The sequence below is a fragment of the Mchenga conophoros genome, linkage group LG14, assembly GCF_057382185.1.
Source record: "Mchenga conophoros isolate Kocher_MC1m ecotype Shallow Benthic linkage group LG14, M_conophoros_male_GT1.1, whole genome shotgun sequence".
In the NCBI taxonomy this organism is placed as follows: Eukaryota; Metazoa; Chordata; class Actinopteri; order Cichliformes; family Cichlidae; genus Mchenga; species Mchenga conophoros.
This window is the reverse complement of record NC_140539.1, coordinates 32,294,947-32,313,797: the sequence shown is the minus strand read 5'-3', so window position 1 is coordinate 32,313,797 and position 18,851 is coordinate 32,294,947. Positions and strand designations below refer to the sequence as shown.

At 37.9% G+C, this 18,851-nt stretch overlaps 1 protein-coding gene across 2 annotated transcripts in view; it reads right to left on the bottom strand.

Moving 5' to 3' along the window:
- Positions 1–27: 27 nt before the first annotated feature.
- The window catches only part of LOC146560127 (glutamate receptor ionotropic, kainate 1), a 33,991-nt gene continuing 15,167 nt past the window's right edge, over positions 28–18,851 (bottom strand). Inside the window, exons 4-16 of one of the 2 annotated variants that reach the window (XM_085243983.1) lie at positions 17,531–17,712; positions 16,940–16,993; positions 15,830–16,003; positions 15,300–15,443; positions 9,618–9,725; positions 9,075–9,116; positions 8,620–8,733; positions 8,323–8,526; positions 8,002–8,225; positions 7,709–7,827; positions 7,341–7,558; positions 6,591–6,816; positions 29–6,491 (exon numbers count right to left, since the gene is read on the bottom strand). In XM_085243983.1, coding sequence (XP_085100109.1) covers positions 6,202–6,491; positions 6,591–6,816; positions 7,341–7,558; positions 7,709–7,827; positions 8,002–8,225; positions 8,323–8,526; positions 8,620–8,733; positions 9,075–9,116; positions 9,618–9,725; positions 15,300–15,443; positions 15,830–16,003; positions 16,940–16,993; positions 17,531–17,712 — 2,099 coding nt within the window. In that variant the 3' untranslated portion in view covers positions 29–6,201. Of the gene's footprint in view, positions 6,492–6,590; positions 6,817–7,340; positions 7,559–7,708; positions 7,828–8,001; positions 8,226–8,322; positions 8,527–8,619; positions 8,734–9,074; positions 9,117–9,617; positions 9,726–15,299; positions 15,444–15,829; positions 16,004–16,939; positions 16,994–17,530; positions 17,713–18,851 lie in introns of both variants that reach the window. The other variant, XM_085243984.1, reaches the window with a different exon arrangement.

Sequence of the window (18,851 nt, the reverse complement as noted above, 5' to 3'; positions counted from 1 at the left end):
TTGTTTTATTTCAACTTCCAATCTTTGGTTGTGTGCGCTACCAGAGTTTGGCCAGTAGATGGAAGTATAACTCTACCTCACCAGATGAGACAGACGTGACTAGAGTAACATAAGAGGCTCAGACTAGACCTTCAGGGAGGGTAACTGCACACTGAACTCTAAATAAGGGAAGGCAAGGAGTTTGTGCTAATCCACCTGACAGAAAAATGTGCAATTTCCTGTTATCTGTCATCCGATTAAACAAAACTTATTTAATTGAGTAAATGAAAACCCAGTAACAAACCCAGGTTTAAAAAACAAACAAACAATTTTGTGATTTATCTCTGGCTCTTACTAAAATCTTTTGGCCATGCCAACAAATTAACTTTAACCTTCAAAGTTAAAAAAACTTTAACCAACAAAATCAACAATACAAGTTCATGTCTTCATAAGTTCATATCTATAAACACAATATGTAACATAGTTGTCTAGAGACTTAGTACTTCTGCAGTGGCTTTGCAAAGAATAATTCAGCAGGCTCTAAAAAAGGTTGAAATTAAAGACAGAGTCAGATGGAGGCTGATGAATGACCTTAGCACTTTGAAGAGGAAAGGTACCCTGGAAATCTGCAGACAGGAAATTAAAAAAAGTACGGCATATCTGACAACTATCCCTGTAGATTTCAGGGTTATTCTGTAGATGCAGGAAAGATAGCTTTCCTCAAAAAGCACCCGACCAATCATTTGAGTTTGTAAAGTTTTTGCCTATTTTATAGAAGTGGTAGTTCTACACAATAAAAACCTGTAGCCCCTATAAAAATGAAAAGCAATCTGTCGTCTCCTTCACATAGACAGATGTTATTTAAAAAAAAAAAAAAAATCCTAACTGCATTTTAGCCATCATCATGTCTGTTGTCTGTAAATGGCACACACCTAAATGTCCACATGTTTAGGGCAACATTTAGTCCTTTTGCAGGTATCGATGATGCAGACAACAATCTTTAAAATACATCCCAAATACACAATAAACATTAGGTTTGGATGTTCTGAGGTTGACGCTAAGATGACACATCAGTCTGCTAGTCAGTGACCCCTCACTTATAACTGTTGTCAAACAATCTTTATGTAATACTTTATAATAATCAGCCATTTGCCAAAGCTCACAAATTCAACAATGATACAGCAAGAATATTCCAAACAAGGAATATTATTTCCTCTCTCACTCTTGTAAACATTTAGTTAAAATTTATTGCAGTGGCACAACCTCCTCAAGGATTCATCTGTGAGCAGTAACATTTAGCAATCAGTAGCAATGACTAGTAATTCATTTTACTGTTCGTGTTCCAGGCTGCCAAAAGAAAATTGGGTTGTGCATTTGTTAAGGTTTAAATTTTAGGGGCTTAACAAAGCAAAGCAACAATCTGATCCGACACTGGTCTGAGTGCTCCTCTTTCATTGCAGACTGGAGAGGATCATAGATCAAACAAACCAGTACAGAACAGAAACACCACTTTAAGAAAGTCTTGCAGAGTTGAAGAAGCAATTTTGTCAAGATGTTTTTGTCTTCTGATGTGAATTATTATTTTGTGTCCTTTGAAATAACTACGGTAGCACTTGGGGACAATGAAAGAAAAAGCAATCTCATTTTGTTTTCCTCAGAACAGAATCCTCAAGGTTAAAGTGGTAATTACACCAGCAGCCATGGAGCAACTCATAAAACTGGAACCTGTTTTTGAAAAGTAACCTCACACCCTGACAAAGAGATGTCACTCCGAGCACAACAACTGGTTTTCCATCGAAAAAGCAAAATGATTAGATCATTATAATACTACAGACATCAGATATGATCTCTGTCCGCTGGAACGATGCATCTGTACCAAATCTTCAATTTGATGCGTGTCAGCGTGAATATCACCCTCAAAAAAAAGCACTGCAAGCACCTATTTACAAATTTCCATCTTAAAACTCAGTTCCACAGTGTTTGTCTTTTATATACGGTTCAGAATTTACGGCATTGTAGTGCAAGACTAAGATGATCCCTCTTTTGCAAGCTACACAGGACGAAAGACTTGATTTGAGGAGGAAGCAGCTGCGAGGCATGGCAAGGTCAGAGGCCCATAATCCGCGGCCTCATTCATGCGAGATTAAAAACCTGCTCTGAGTTCTGATTAAGAACGCAGGGTTAGAAGATTAAAGACCAGCAAACAAAATGAAAGCAGTTAAAGCCCAATCCTGGAATTCATCAGAATACCAAAACCTTAAACTGTCATAATGTGAGATTAATGCAAAGCCCTCTTGACCTCAGTATCCGTCTTGATACATATTCTGTGTCATAGCCTATATTTCCTTTTTTTGTCCCTAAAATCTGAATTCAGACTTTTCTTTGGTGTTGTTTGTTGTTTTTCTTCCCCTTCTCATTTTCTTTGTTCTTATTTGGGACATTTATTTTTTAAATCAAAGTGACAGCTTGAATTGGCTTAGCTTATTGTCGATGTAATCATAAATCCTTGATTTTTTTATTGTCACTCAATACATGATTATATTTCCATAAAGCGTTTATGTCCCTTTTATGCAATGATTCAAGTCATTATCCTCTTGACGATGGAGTCGTACTACACTCGGGGAGCAAGGATTAGGAAACAGGAGGGAAAGGGGAAAAAAACAAGATTAGAAATTAAAGCATCTGGAAGTTAGCTTGCTCACAACATTGCTAAAGGAGAACATATATGCTAATAACAATGACATTGCTCAGTGTAGGACTGCAAAGAGTTTCTTTTTATGGCACAGATGCAAATAATATGTAGAAGGTAGCAGGCACCAATATTTTAAGCTCGAATGCATGATTATTGTTGCAAATATGACACTTCTTATCCATTCTCCTTGTGAGATAAACACAACAAAGCGCTGAAGAAAAGTTGACAATTCAATTTTGGAATAGCACACCAACATGAACCAAGATCCTTATTAGAATATCGGTCTGAAACCCAGTAAATAGCAGTTAATATCCTGAAATGTCAATTAGCATCTCCAATGGTGTTTCCAAAATAGAAACACTGTGAATGCAAAACTAATGAGAGAAGATCTATATACCAATATTCTCTAGTTTAAACCCTGGAGAAAGACACAATACTTGTATAATTAATCCTTGCATAAGGTCTGTGACCTTCTTGCAGCACCACATAAGTCTCATAACCTACTGTCTCCTAACTGATTACATGCTGAAGTGCTGAACTTCATTTTGGGGGTAGTGCAGAGAAAGGGGCTGTATCTCATTGACAGGATTATATGAATGAGGACCATAATACTGTAATCTCACAGAGAAATGAGAGGAACAAGGGGACATGCTGGCCCCAGCTAGGCAGCACCCTGATCTGCAACCTTCAGATCAACAGCTGGTTGTACAGTGACAGATTACACTCACACTTGTTTCTCATCCTAACAATCCTCCCTGTGTTGAATTTAGAACACTATAAGCACAAGAAAGGGTATTTCAGGACAAAATCTCACCATACTGTACCAGAGTATATTATTTTACTAGTCATGGGGAAATTGTTAGAATTTATCAGTGTCAAAAGACAAGCAGGAAAGCAAAGAAATGATGCCTTCAATTCTGCCAAGTACACTGGTTTTTAATTAACACCACTGTTGTGAGAGATTCGGCAGAGAATCTTTTTCTTTTTTTTCAGCTTAGCTGTGCAGAAAAAAGTCCACAAAGCTTTAAAGGAACCCATTAACCTTTGAACAAAGACAAACAGAGTAGGTTTTTCATCCATTTCAGATTTTTTAACAATATAAAACACATTTCTAAGGTGTATTTTAAGTAACGGTAAAAAAGTACACCTATCTCAATGACAGAATTAACATTTATATTATTTTTCATGTTAAATGTTCTCTTTCAGTCATCAAAAACATTCTGAACAGAGAGTTCATCATCACTGCAAAGAAGAAAAAGCTCAGCGCAGACCCCCGATATAATCCCCTCCCCACCTTAAACACATCTGTCCCTCCAAATGCACACCTCACCCTGTCCTCATGCCTCGCTTCGCACCCCATCATATGCTTTCTCTAGAGCCACAAAGACACAGTGCAACCCCTTCTGACTGTCTCTATGCTCTTCCATCAACGCTCCCAAAGCAAATATCATATCTGTAGATATCTGTAGGACTATATTTATATTTGGGAAAAGCTGAAAAAAATGCATTGATAGGCAACTGTTTTTTGTTTTGTTTTCCAAAAGTCTTTTTGGATGACAGAGGAATGTATTCTTTAATCCTGCCTACCCTGTACTCGACTTTACTCTGACATAAATATGATAATAACAAGATATACCCATGTCTTATATGTTAGCATTGAAAACATTCAGCTGTTGAAACAACTCTTTATAGCTTCATGACAAAAATTACAAGCTGTGTTCTTTACGCAAACATACCACTGTGTAAATACTATACATTTAAATTGTGGCCACGTGCAGTTAATGTCTAACTTTTTAGATATTAAAAACTTTTCTTCAGCACATACAAAAAACTATAAACATACAAGCAGACTAGCAAATTTGTAATATTTAATATTTGATTCTTTATGAATATTTAGGTTAAGTATTCAATATTTAGGTACCTAAGGTACAATAAAGTACATCACTAATGTTTAGGAATGCCAGAAACTGCAATCATCTGTTAGGTAACTGTTGTGGCACTCGATAGACATTGTAAACAGTCCAAGTCTAAACTGAGCTAATGAGTAATTTAACAGTCTTTAGTCATAGCTACACTTATTCCTGTTCCATCATCTGAAATGTGACATTAATCCTGCATGTATAGACAAAACAAGCAGGATACAGTATCAGACTTTCACCCAAAATATTTTCCTTACATTTGCAGGATTTTCAAATATGTGTGACAAGGCCTGGCCAATTTTAAACCAGGAATGTTTAATGTGGATCTTTATAATGATGAGGATGAGGATTTTATTTTCAAAGCTATGCCTTATTGAGGGGAAACAGGTAGGCAAAGAGAAAGGTGAATCAGGGATGAATGGACTGTAGGATGTGTCATCAAACCCATTTTTTTCTTGAATGCTGAGGTTACATCTCTATCCTTTACATTTTATTTGTAATCCATTTGAACTAATGGTTTTAGATGCACAATTTAATACACGACTTTATATCCATGGTGAATGTGGGAGAAGTGACTTGGAAATACAGGATTGTTTGTTAGTCTGTACTAAAAATACCAACAGCTTATATGTGTGCCAAGGGTTTAACTTTTGTAAATATAGTTGTGTGTGTGTGTTTGTGTGTAATGCAGTGGCTTTTTTTTAAATAGTGCAGTTCAAACCCAAAAGCCAAAAAACCCAAAGTCAGTAATCACATCACCTCTTTTCTTGGATAACGTGAGTAAATGTGTCTCATGAAAGCCGTTTCTCAGAAAAGACAGACTGAAAAACATCACAACTGAATGTGAGAAAGGGAGACGGCTGCAATATAAAAGTCATATTAAAGTTACAAGGCTTTAGTCTTCTAAATGCGACCTCAAGTGCGTGTAAGTTGAGGCCCGATCCAGTGAAGGCCCAGGATCAAAAGCAAAACAATCAAAAAGTTAAAGGTTAAAGGATGTAATGTTCTCACATATTTTTAGTCATTTTGAAACAGCTCCAACATGACAAAACGTATCCATGCATTTCATAAACTTCATATGATACAAAAAAAGTACAGACATTAAGCAACTTGATGAATAAGATGTTGAGGGAGTACTCACTCATAAACTGTCAAATAAATCAACAAGTTTGTAAATGTGTCAAAGTTCCCGTGCACTGTAAATATGAAAATGACAAACGTGTCATAAGAGAATCAGTCATTACTGGAAAGATACCACTTACCATCACTTACCCATAACACCATGAAAATGACATTTCTCTCACACGGAGTAATGTTTAAAAAAACAAAAACAAAGAGCAAGGCCAAGATGGTCAAGAGTCACGATGTCAGAAGTCAACAACAATCTGTCATCATCATAAAAAGGGTTTCTAACCTATTCTTCCAATCGAGACTAAAATGTTTGTGTGCTCTACATAAAAACTACTGAAAACACAAAACTTTGCCTTAAAAACTTGTTTTGATTGTAACAATGCAGTTCGACACATTCAGACTTCAGTTTTTATTGGCCTAGTGATTGCTGTAGTCCTGGAACGACAACACAAGCGTGTAGTATGGTCATAACAGTCTTTGTTAATACTTGTTGTGCCATTCGCACTGGCCGACGCTCACCTCATCGATGTCCAAGTTTTTTCTGGATTTGTAAATAAACTCTCCAATTGCTACAAAAACTGAGAGGACTAGTCCAGCTGCCAATACAATAAAGATTCCCCCTATGTTCTCCACGCCCAGGGCACTAGCCTCTTTGCTATCCTCTTCTGGGCAGCCATTCCCTCTCCACCACTTCTCCTTCATCATGTGGAGCTTCCCTTCTTCTTGAAGCTGCAGGATTGCAATGGTGACCTTATCTCGGTAAGGGGAGCCTATAGCAGGAATTACAGTAACGTAATCTTTAGGTTTCTGAGAAGGAGCATGGTAATTAATGGTTATTACTGAAATTATTATATAGTGATCACTCTTACCAATTGGGGTTCCAACACCATAGCCCTTTGAGTCTATCAAGCCTCCGATCTGTGTGAGGTTGCAGTTGCGCTGGCTGATGTACTCGATGCTGGTCGACTCCATCAAGAGGGCATAATCTGTAGTGAGGACTCTTTGAATCCCTTCACGGTTGTTTTTCACTAATGCTGTGTTTTTCCTGCTGCTCATGAAAGCCCACATTTTCTCATAAGTAGAGATTTTCGATTTCTGTTGAATCAAAATCAACATTTGTGGATTATTAAAACCACGGTCAAATCTACAAGCACCAAAACGGCATTTTAGACAAAAGAAAGCATCTTTACACCTTTCCACACCTTTGGCGCCTGCTTCTAATATTTAAAATGAAACCATATTTGCAGGGTATCTGTTGACTGGTGCCATCTCCTGCTGTGCATCAGAGCACAAATCTCTTCAAGTTCATTCAATTTTCACCATAGATTTAGATAAACTGCTGGGTCTGCTGCAGGCAAAATAATAAATCCGTCAAATCTTTATGGAACAGTCTCCCACAGGTTCTTGTTAAACTGATACATGGGGAAATTTCCAAGACACTAACCTTTAACCCTCCTCTTTTTCCAAACCAAATCAATTTTATGCCAGCCAGTCAGGCTGCACATGACTGAAGACTGTTGGCTCAAGGGTAAAACTTGCCAGGCTAATTAAAATTAAAAGCAGTGTTCTTATTTCCATTCTTCCCCTACAATTGTCCTGTAAAACAAAAAGACGGTTACCTTAAAAAAGGTCATGGTGGAGCCATCTCTTACGGCACCGTACTCTATTTTGGTTTGCTTGGCCAAATCATCAGCGGAGTCAATTGGCGAGTCCATTCTTTCCACTGTGAGGAAGGCGGCCAAGTTGGCAGTATATGAAGAGATAATGATCAGGGTAAAGAACCACCATATCCCACCAACTATCCTTGTAGAGAGAGCCTTCGGCATCAGTTCAGATCCTATCAGATAAGATTACAAATCACATTATTGATTCATAATTAAATTGAATACTTACTTACTTGAAATTAAATGAATACTTAAAAGGAATGATTAAATGTGCTTTACCAAAGGAAAACTTCTGCCTGCATAAAAAGATAATAAAGGGATACCTTGCTGCATAAGTGCGCCGACTCCAAACCAGACACTGTTTATTAGAGTGAAATTGTTTTCAACCACATCCGAGTCTGGGTTGCAGGGGTGAGGGTTGTACCACTCATAAGGAGTAAACCTAAAGGTTATGAATGAAAAAAATCATCGGTTAAAATTAATAAGTGACTATTGGCCTGTTACAGACTGAAAGTCAAAATGTTAAACTGAAATTTTGCCTTTACATAAACAGTGTTGCTTAAATGTAAAAGCAACTATAATAAGTTCACATCAAATAGCACTTTTTTTTCTTTACCTGGCAATAACAAAAAGCACACAGCTGACACCAAGGCATGCCAACAACACGTACATCCAGATATCAGGAGAGAGTGGGTTAAGGAAGGAGAAGACTCCTGGATTTGTGCCGTTGGGTTTGTGGTAGAGGATGCTGATTCCCAGCGTCATGAATGGCTTCGAGAAATCAATAACTTTTTCCCTGACATATGTGATAGTGAGAGGGGCCACAGCAAGATCAGCCACCTAGTAAAGAGCAAAAATCACTGTCAGCTGCAGACACTGTGACGCTTTGAACAAGACGTCTTCTCTCTTACATTAAGACTGACTGATCAGTACTCACATGATCAATGAGTTCCCGCACCATGCCATTCCACTCCCCTTTGTCATTCTGAGCTCCATATTTGCCATCTGACACCAACTTTACTTCATAAGAGAAGCCCAAAATGTTAGAGAGCTCTTTGAGCAGGTCGAGACAGTAACCCTCAAAGCGGTCATTTCCATAAAGCGGCTTGTCAGATTTCTTATACATGACATAAGGATTTTCCTGGTGAACGACAGAAAGGTTTCAGTGGATTATATAATACAAATACATTTGAAATCAAATGCTCACTAGCAATGATTTTATGTCTGTTCATACCAGAATAGTAGTGACAATAAGGGTCCTATTGGCCATTGAGTCTGTTACATTTGTGGATGAATCCTTGTTAATTTCTGATAAATTAAGGCCTGTTTGGGAGTTCCACACACCAATCTGTAACAAATAAAATATCCAAATAACCACAGTGGCTGGACTTTAAATAGTTGCTACCTGGGTAACCTTCGCACAATTGAGGAAAATAAGGTAAAGACAGGAAAAGAAAGCAGTAACAAGTAGAAAAGTTAATATGAAAAACACAGACATAGGGGGGAAAAAAAGGAAAGGCTCACAAAATGTTATAAACTTGAAATGCCAGTAGAGAAATGTACACCATTTCTAAGAACCAGTACCTGAACCTTTTTATTTTTTAATGAAAAGGGGTAACGTCACGAAGGTATAGTAAATTAGTAGGTGTCAATATTCCTTTAGTGTGCCGTGGCAGCTAAAGTACAGACCTTTTTCCACACTTTATTCAAGCGGTTGTTGCCCGTGTTTGTCTTGCAAAAATAATAAAGAGAAAGCATTTTAATCACAGATCACAGAAGGGGGAATAATTCTTCTGTTAGCAGTTTTTACACCCAACTGTGTTAACCGAGGTTTAAAGTCTTTGCAGTGATGATAGCATGAACAGGTAACAGCTTCTTAATGACCTGTCAAAACCGAGAGTAGCATTGTCACTGTGATTAAAGGAACATGCACACACTTGCAAGCTTGAAGAGACAGCTACAAGTTATTTTGAGAGAGCAGTGTGTCAAAACAGTTCAAAAAGTTACTTTTTAAATGCATAATTAGGACACCACATTTCAAGATTTATGTAGTCTTAATTAAATTGGTCTATATGTTGGTTTAAAGACAAGTCATCTTTTTGCATATTTTTGGGAAAATGCAGTTAACAGCTCTGTCTATGCTCATTAATGATACTCAGCTCTGCTTTAATGTGTATTAACAGAATAACAGTAACATGTATTAACGGTATAAACATGGGTTAGACACTTCACCTTCTCCAAGCCGTCCTCCTTCAGGCTGATGACATCTAAATCAAATTCTTTCCTCAGACCGTCCGTCTTGTTTATTATTATTTGTCCTGTCAAGCCGTTCCACTGTGCCTGTTTCAGAAAACACAAGCAAAGACCCCCTCAGGTTTGTTTCCTGTTTTTTTTTCTTCCTTTTTTACATCATATCAATGCAAAACAAAGCAGGAGCCCGGAAAAAATGAAAACAGCTTTTAAACATGAATAATTGATGAGTACTTCATTAAGCAAAGAAGACTGACTTGGCTCACAATGGATGTTTTTGCATTGGCTAGATTCTCAATGGAAATATTAAATGTCTCCGAGTCTGTAACACAGAGGATGGTGATGTAAATGGAGCAGGCAGGCATGCCCTCTGTCTGTGAAGAGAGCAGCGGGTGGGCAGCAGCGCTCAGATATATTTGAAATCAGTTGATAATGAAGTTAGCTCAGTTGAATTACAGTCAGGTTAAATCTGTTACAGAGAGCACAGAGAAAGTAGCTTTATATCTGCACTGACAGAGAATGAAGTCAATTTCTTTATGGAAAGATGCAACAACGAAACATCAATAGACCTTTTCAGTACATTCCTATGACGTCTATGTGTGTGAATGTGTGTGCGAATGGGTGGATGACTGGATGACTGGATATGTAAAGCGCTTTGGGGTTCTTAGGGACTAGTAAAGCGCTATATAAATACAGGCCATTTACCATTTTTACCATGACATTCTAACTGTAAAGCCGAAAAAAATGATAATTATTGTCAGTTGACCCCCAAATAAAATGCTTGTACAGTACTGTGCAAAAGTCTTGACTCACGTTTGATTTCTTTATATTTGCTAGGAAAATGGGAAACAGGTGCAGCACATTATTGAAATGTGTACAAACTCAGTCTCTGCACAGCTTTAACAAGCTTGAAACTCAGTGTTTTGGTTGGATCACCTTTAGTCTTCATCACAACCTGAAATCTGTTTGGCAAGCTTTTTACTTACACTAGCTCTACTTTGTAGTCTTTGGGAATAGTTCTCAAGACTTCTTGAAGCACATTCAAATGCACGGGAGTCATTATCCTTATCTTTACACACTGTGGTATCAATTGATATTTTTCACAGATTCATCTAAAGAAATGATAATTGGAAAATTATGTATACAATATCCTGTTAGGCTTAAAAGATTCACAGGTGACTTAAAAACAAACAAACATGCGAAGGTACAAAGACCAGAAAGAAAATGAATAAAAAAGCAGCCAATGCTGAAACAAAAATGTTGAAAAACTTCAGAAAGGAGCCCGGAGAACTATTGTTCATCAAGAGCACTTGATAACAAAGCCTGGCTTCTTGGAGGCAAAATATACAGAAATGAGGGGTGGTGCAGGACTTTCTCACAATACCAGTGCGTTTTGATCCAAATGTAAAACAAAGGCAGATTTCTAAATGACAACACTACATTACATTTAAATGTAAGAACAAAAATGTCAAGTTCGGGGGAAAAAAGCATCTCAATATTACAGTTAGGTTTCAATATAACGTTGCTTTTTTTTAAAGCAATGTTGAAAGCAGCCACAAATATCAAACATGGGAAATAACATATGGTATTCAGGACATGAACAGTGTGGTTTGTGTATTTTTAAAGAATTGGTTCAACTTAATGTTTGTTTACTCTAAGAGCAAGGCATTATGGTATTGGAGTGACACCGAGGACATGCCGTCAAAAACTTTTTATAGCATATATATACAGATTTTAAGAAATACAGTGTCATGCTAGTATTAAACACTGCAAAATATTCCACTAAAATCTATTCTGCTGGAAATAGCATACAGGTGAATTTAGAGATGCAAACCAACAGTGAGCCTTTGACTTTGAAGTGAAAAATATTCCATTAATTCGACTGGAACCGAAGCAAATTCATCGTGAGCCATTAGTACACGCAACGAGCAATAAACAAAACAAGATTAAGAAAAAATGTAATCCAGTGTCATCATTCTGAAGCAGTATGATGAAATTGATTTTGCAGAAAGAAAGAAAGAAAAGGAGGATAGTATTCCATGTCAGGAATCACACATAAACTTAAGAGTTCATATTAAACTTGATCACGTCATGAGAAACATCAGTTTCTTTAATACATATAGAAGGTTAGAGGGTATCATTCAATGAAAATGCCCTTTGATATGTCTGCTTTCCAGTGTCGTCACTCACATCTTTGAGATCTGTTGACCCTTCAGTCCAGATTTATTCTTTTGATTAATTCTCCTTTTTAAATCCTCACCAATCAGATTTTCTCTCTCTTGACAATGTGTTTCCACGACTGCAGTTTATATGCAGTTAGGTCTATATTTTGTTGGACAATTTTTTTGTAGTTTAAACTAAAGAGACAAAAAGTAATTGAAGGGGTTTAACAAACATATTGTATCTACTGTTTATGAAATACAGCCATTTTTATAGATAGTACTCCTATCTATAAATATATATATAGTTACATATATTTAAATATTAGGACTGTTTTTAATCCTTGAATGAAAACCCTTTGTAGTCAGTGACTATCTTAAGCCTAATCTGAATCTGAGCAGAGAATATAGCCCAATCACATCATCAATAAACACTGCTGGTCTGGTTCCACTTGCCTCTACCATATCTCCATATTTTTCCCATCATCCTTCCTGGTACAAGTTAATCTTGGATTCATCAGTCCAGATATTTTTCTGTGAAGACTCTTTTAGATGTTTACTGGTTACACTCGTGTTCTTGAGTGTAACCATGTTTTTGAGTGTAACCAGCGGTTTGCAGCCTTTGTCTTGAAAGAACAACAGAACGGGCCTCACCTAACCTTGAAATTGGTTGTTGGTCAATTGTGCAAAGTATTTTAAGCCTCTAAAACCGTGTATGAAAATGTTTCTAATTCTGCAAAACTTTTATCAAAGCCCTCTGAATTAAAGTGGAAAATCTTGGCTCTAATCACAGTTGTTTAACTGATTTAAAATCTATGGTGGTATAGAGAGGCAAAACCACTCTTTGTCCAAGAAGTGGACCTATTTTTTATATTTGTAAGATAATGATACTGCCGCCATTAAAAACCCATGACCACATGAGAGGAAACGGTGAGAAAAAACAATATTTTCTTTTTTCCACATCAATACTGTATCTAAAAGCAGATCCAAGCACATTCATCTGTATGCGTTCAAAGTGCCCCTAATATTCTTGAACAGTTAGTTCTTCATAAAACTTAACTTTCCCTGTTAAATGTGTGGCACAGCACCAAGTCTTGCAGGCAGATTTGTCAGTTTACCTTTCCACCCCCACAAGAGCAGAGTGTAGGCTGAGCTACTGAACAGCACTTAGTGTCTTGCTCAAGGGCCCATCAGCTAATGCTGTTAAGTTATAGTTCTTAATTTAAAATACAGTCTGAAAGGACCATACTAATATGTTTACATATTTTCAATATAGTCTCTACATATGTTAAACTTTTCCACCATTAAACTTTTATATAGGCACGTACACATTAACTTTCTAAATGGTGTGTTTATTTGTGAATGTGTTTTTCACCATTCAAGCAGCTACTCGTTTCTTTAAGGTATCCAATTTGTCTTGTAGAAGCTTGGAAATGACCTGCTATAAATGATTCAGCTCTGCATACATCACGTCTGGTTTGATTACTGTTAGAGTTACATAATTATTGTGTGGTAATGCATCATGGACTAAATCAGAGTGCCTCTCATACAAGCGGTAACAGGAATAAGGAGAGGCATAATGGCAGGTCTATTGTAAGCTGAAGACATCATTTCCTTTGAATATTCCAAATACTCAGTTTAAGCATTCTCCAGATAAGCACACCCCTGTCAGCTCCACCAGACACATAGTCAGTATACTACTTTGCAGTGCAGAACTTATGTTTGATAATAAGATGAAACTTATGAGCAAAATATGATAGATGTACAGTATTTGTCAACCAGCTTCCCTAAGTTCCCTGTAAGATTGTGTGTCGTGGATTTGCTAAGTGTTTCCATTAATGACTAATTTAAAAGCTAAACTTAGTACAAAAAATAAGGACATTTATGTTCGGTCGATTATTTCTTTGCTTCCTGGCAATAAATCTTATACTGCTAGAAAGTCTGTTTACAGTATTTCTCATTAAATGGTGCCACATTTGTAAGGAAAATGCATTTGTGGGTTGAGCAGCAGAGCTGAGCATGTGGGTTGCGCCCATAAAAAACTTCTTTATCCAACCATATAGGCTTTATTGCTAACACAAATTTCCTTACTTTCTCTGCTAAGTTTCTATCAATTCATTCACCCAGCCATCAAGCCTAATGCCCAGACCGTCCTTTCCCCATCCACAACCTGTATATTCCCCTCTCCTTCCCAAGTTTTCCCAGGTCAGCTGGGAAACGTAATCTCTCCAGCATGTCCTGGATCTTCCCTGCTTCTTTTTTGGTTGGATATGCCCAGAACCCCTTGCTTAGGATGCATACAATTCCTGAATCACCTCCACTCTCTCTTTTAGCTTTACTCCGAGTACTTCCCAAATGATCAAGGTCCTTAAACTACCTTCAAGGATGAGCCAGACACCCTTCAGAGGAAGCTCAGTTCTGTCACTTGTATCTCCAGTCTTATTCTTTCAATCACTTACCCAGGTTCACAACCATAGCCGAGGACCCTAGTAGCTAAGGTTTACCAGTAAATTGAAAATCTATATAGTATGGCAGTAAAATACTGGCTGGTAGTGACGTGTGTTGTATGCATAATATGCTGTAAATGGGAGAACAGTAAAAAAGAAAGCACTGGAATGGCACTTTTAAATTTAACCACTGTACTAAAACAACAATGTTCATTTTAGGATGTTTGGGCTTTTTTGTGTGTAGAAGAAAGAATATTACAGTGGCAGTCATCAGTCGACAAGAAAATTACATTTTACATCGCTTTGTTTTTATGTAAAAATACTTTTCTCAAGTCTAATTACAGACAATATCTTTAAAGACCATACAGCTAAAAGTCTCATTCATTTACACTCTGCTGCCTGGGTCATTTGGCCTTGCTTGTTGCTGTCAATATTCTCTCCTCACTTACAACAAGAAGAGCTCATTGGTTAAAGAAACATCTAATTAGAGAGTGCAATAACAAGAGAGCTTATTAAAGTGAGATGAATATATCTTGACACAGATGAAAAAGTCTGCTTCCACAGCAGGCAGCGTGTTTTTTTCAACCTGTCAGGCTTTGCTGAGTGTTTGTCTCATTGTGTTTCTGTTTAATCTGCTGTTAGATCAACAATTCATGCAGAAATATTTTTCGTGTTCAACAGAGCAAGAAGCATGCTACATGATCCTTAGCACGAGTCTTCAGTTTTAGCATTATTATTAGCTCATGAGGAGCTGTCTCAAATCTACATTGTCTTTACCTGCTTTCATAAACATTCACACAAGGAGCAGCATTCCTCCATGGACAGCTCTAATCTTTACAAGACTACCAACATGTGATGCATGACGTCAATCACCATGTCTTGAAAAAATTATTTTCAATATAATCATCACACACTCGTTGCTCATTCACCAGATCTAATCTCCTAACTCTATTGTTTCTGCTCTTGCACAAAAGCAAGTGACACAGAGGCAGCGGGCTATGAAAAGGACAGATGAATGGATGGAGCGCCGGTGTCACACATTCATTAGGCAGACTCACATCTTTGAGCATGCTCATGAAGCGTGATCCAAAGCGCCAGGGTTTGTGTCGGTGGCACTGAAGGGAGCTCACAGTGATCTGAGAGGTGCGTTGTGAGGCAGCAGCCACCATGTAGACGGCGTCGTACATCAGAGCTGCTTCAGTCTGAAAGAGAAATGTGGCCATCATCCTCTGTTACTGGGGACTGCAAATCACATGTCATCCAGTTATCACACCCGGGCTGTCTATGTACATAAACAGCAGCATTTCATTTCTGCAAGCACACTCAAAGGTACAGCAGCAGTTTTAGAAAATTCATAAAATTTCTGTATTTTGACCCAAGTGTATGCAATGAGAGCTAGTGAAAATGTATTAAAGATCTCATGCAGTGTTACAAATAAAGCTTGAGTAGGTACATTTACATGTCTGGCTTTTTATTACATTGTTACTTGATAGTATCTGGAGACAAAGTTAACAAAATGTCTATTTCATGTGCTGATTTGAAAGTTTCTATCGATAATACAGAAAGCATTAGGTAAAACTAGGCTTACTGTCATCATCCCCTCCATCATTCCAGTCTCGGCTTTGGAGGGTGCCTGCAGTCGCTCCATGGCCCATCTTTCGACCACCGAAGCCACATGAGGATTGTCTATGTTTAGCAATCTGAACCCCGTCATGTTGACCCCGCTATAGCGGTACGGCTCCAAATCAAGGGCAAACAGGTCCTAAGGGGATTGATGTGACATGACATAATCTTCTTCTTTCAGCGGTGATCATCTGCCTCCATCTCTGCCTGTCCCCAGCATCCCTCTCTGTCACACCAACCCTCTTCATGTCCTCCATCACTACATCCATTAACCTTCTTTGTGGTCTTCCTCTTATGCCTGGCAGCTCCATCTTCTACATCCTGTGTCCAATATAGCTACTATCCCTACTCTGCACATGTCCGAAACCATCTCAGCCTTGCTTCTTCAAACTGCTCGACTTGAGCTGTCCCTCTGATGTAATCACTTGTCTTGTCCATCCTCTTCACTCCCAATGAAAATCTTAACATCTTCAACAGTGCGTCAATGTCCAAATACATCTTAGCAGATCTCACTACCATCTTGTAAACCTTCCCTTTCACTCTTGCTGCTGTCCTTCTGTCACAGATCACTGACAAAACCTGTCTCCACCCTGCCTGCACGCTCCTCTTAATCTTCCCTGCGCACTGTCAGGAACTTTGGATGGTTGACCCAGGTGTTTCTACTCCTCCTCCATATTTACTCCTTGCATCTTAGCTGTTAAACCTGCCTGTCTGTCAATTAAACACATTCTGTCTTCCCTCTACTGACTTTCACTCCTAATGTCAATATGAGACCAAGATATAGTTAACTGAAGAGAAAGGGTAAACCAACACTTGATTAAAACAGTGGAACAACATGAGTACAAGGTAATAACATGGAATTATGCCAAGGGCACCCAGCAGCCTTATTATAAAACAAACCACAGATGTGCAGGCTCATCAGCATAACTCAGTAGTGTAGCATAAAAACAGACTTTAGGCAGGCCAGCATTGTGTAGTTATGTGGCATCATAGCAAAATACCTATCTATCAAGTTTCAGGAGTCACAGTTATTATGATCAGAAAGAGGGTTTTTTGTAAAAGATTTGTCTCTTACCAATGTGGTGAAGAAAAAGTGGTAATATTCAGTCATCATTCCCATGGACAGAATCTAAACAGGGAGAAAGTGTTTGAGAGTTTTCTGTTTAACGGTACAGTGGAGGTTTGTTCCAGCCACAATAAATAATCTTCTCTTCCGCCTAAGACCAACCAACCATACCCACAACCACAGCGAGCGGCAAATTATTTATTCCATCCATTTCCTGAATTGTCTCATATTTCTTTGGCTCACATTAACAACTATGCGAGTGAGTATATGTCACAATTTTCACAATAACTTCCTGTTAGTGAAGTGTCTTCAATTAATCTTCCGAGCAGCTGTTGGTTCTAAACGTGTACGTCTGGCCCAGAAATAGGCTCTGCTTGGATTTGGTAATGAACACAGGATTTCTGAAGGGGATAGAAGTGCACTAATCTTGCACGTAGTGAATATTAAACCAACAGCAATTCAGAAAAGAGATTTAGAGGCTTTTTTTTTTCCATTGAAGAAAGAAAATCCACATTGGTTATCTGATCAAATTTTCACTTTATGTGGCGTGTGGCTGAACCCTCAGTGGCCCACAAACTGGCAGAAGTGCATGTTATTTACCTGCTTGAGAACATCAGCTGATGTTTGGTAAGAGCAGTCAAAGATGACATAGAACTCCTTCCCTTTCTTCATTTCCTTCAGCAGGGGACGGGCATCTTTACTTCCTGTGGGCAGCTGCCGGATCTTTATTTTAATGCTGTATCTGGATGGAGCTTTGATCAACTCTTGCAGACGAATCAGGCCTTGAATCAAAAGACAAGGAGGCAATTATTAAACACAACAGTCCCCATTTTAATGGAAACCTTCCACCTGGAACATTTTAACTGTACAAGTTTACTTATATGATGTAAGGAAAAACTAAAACTCCACCTCCAAGGCCAAAGCTACCAAGCCAAATTCAATAAAATTGTGTGGAGATGTTTGGACATTCGCAGAAGAGGGATAGTGGATATGCAAAGGATACTGAAGATGTTAAAGCCATTCAAAAGAGGAAGACCACAGAGAAGATTTATGGATGCAATAAAGGAGGATGTGTAGAGTGTTGGTGTGACAGAAGAGGATGCTAGGAATAAGATGATATGGAGGAAAAAGGAAGATGATTTGCTGTGGAGACCCAAAAGGGAGCAGCCGAAATAAGGCGATGAAGAAGAAGGCAAAGGATCAAGCCACACAATTTTAGTTCAAATTCAATTCAGTTAACTTCCATTATATTTATTCACCACAACAGCTGGCTCAATGCACTTAAAATCCAGATTACTCTCTTTAAAACTGCAAAATGAAAAATTGGCCTTGATTGAGGTCACTGCATTTTCTCCTGCTTCGTATTACAGCACCTCTCATTTATTTTTAGGGGCCTTTTATATGAAATTAAGCAGAGCACAAAAAAGCAAACCTTGTTTAAAGAAATCCATCATGTCAACAGTTCTCTGGTGTCATGTCGTAGGAGCAGCAAGAATTTAAACATTTAATCATTTAATCTGATTATTTTGCATCCCATCACAACATTTGGCAGCTAATGGCAGCTATTATATATGAAACAAATATTTATTTTATTTTGACTTGAATGTAGATTTTTTTTTGTTTTTAAAAGCATCTTTTAACCACAAGCTGCCTCATCTGCACTTTCATTGCTTCCTTCCTCAGTGTTTTCAAATCCCAGGTTTCCTCAAACTATGGGAATGCTACTTAAAGAGGTACAATGCTGTCCTCTGCAAAAGGAGAGATTTTTTCAACATCGGCAATAAAACTATATTTAAAAAATATTTAGTTACTGTAATTTGCCAGAAGATTAAATTTATGCCTACTCTGGCACTATATTGGTTAATGCTGCAGTTCCACAAAGTGACCAGGAGGGGTCACATACCTAAAATAAGTGATTGCT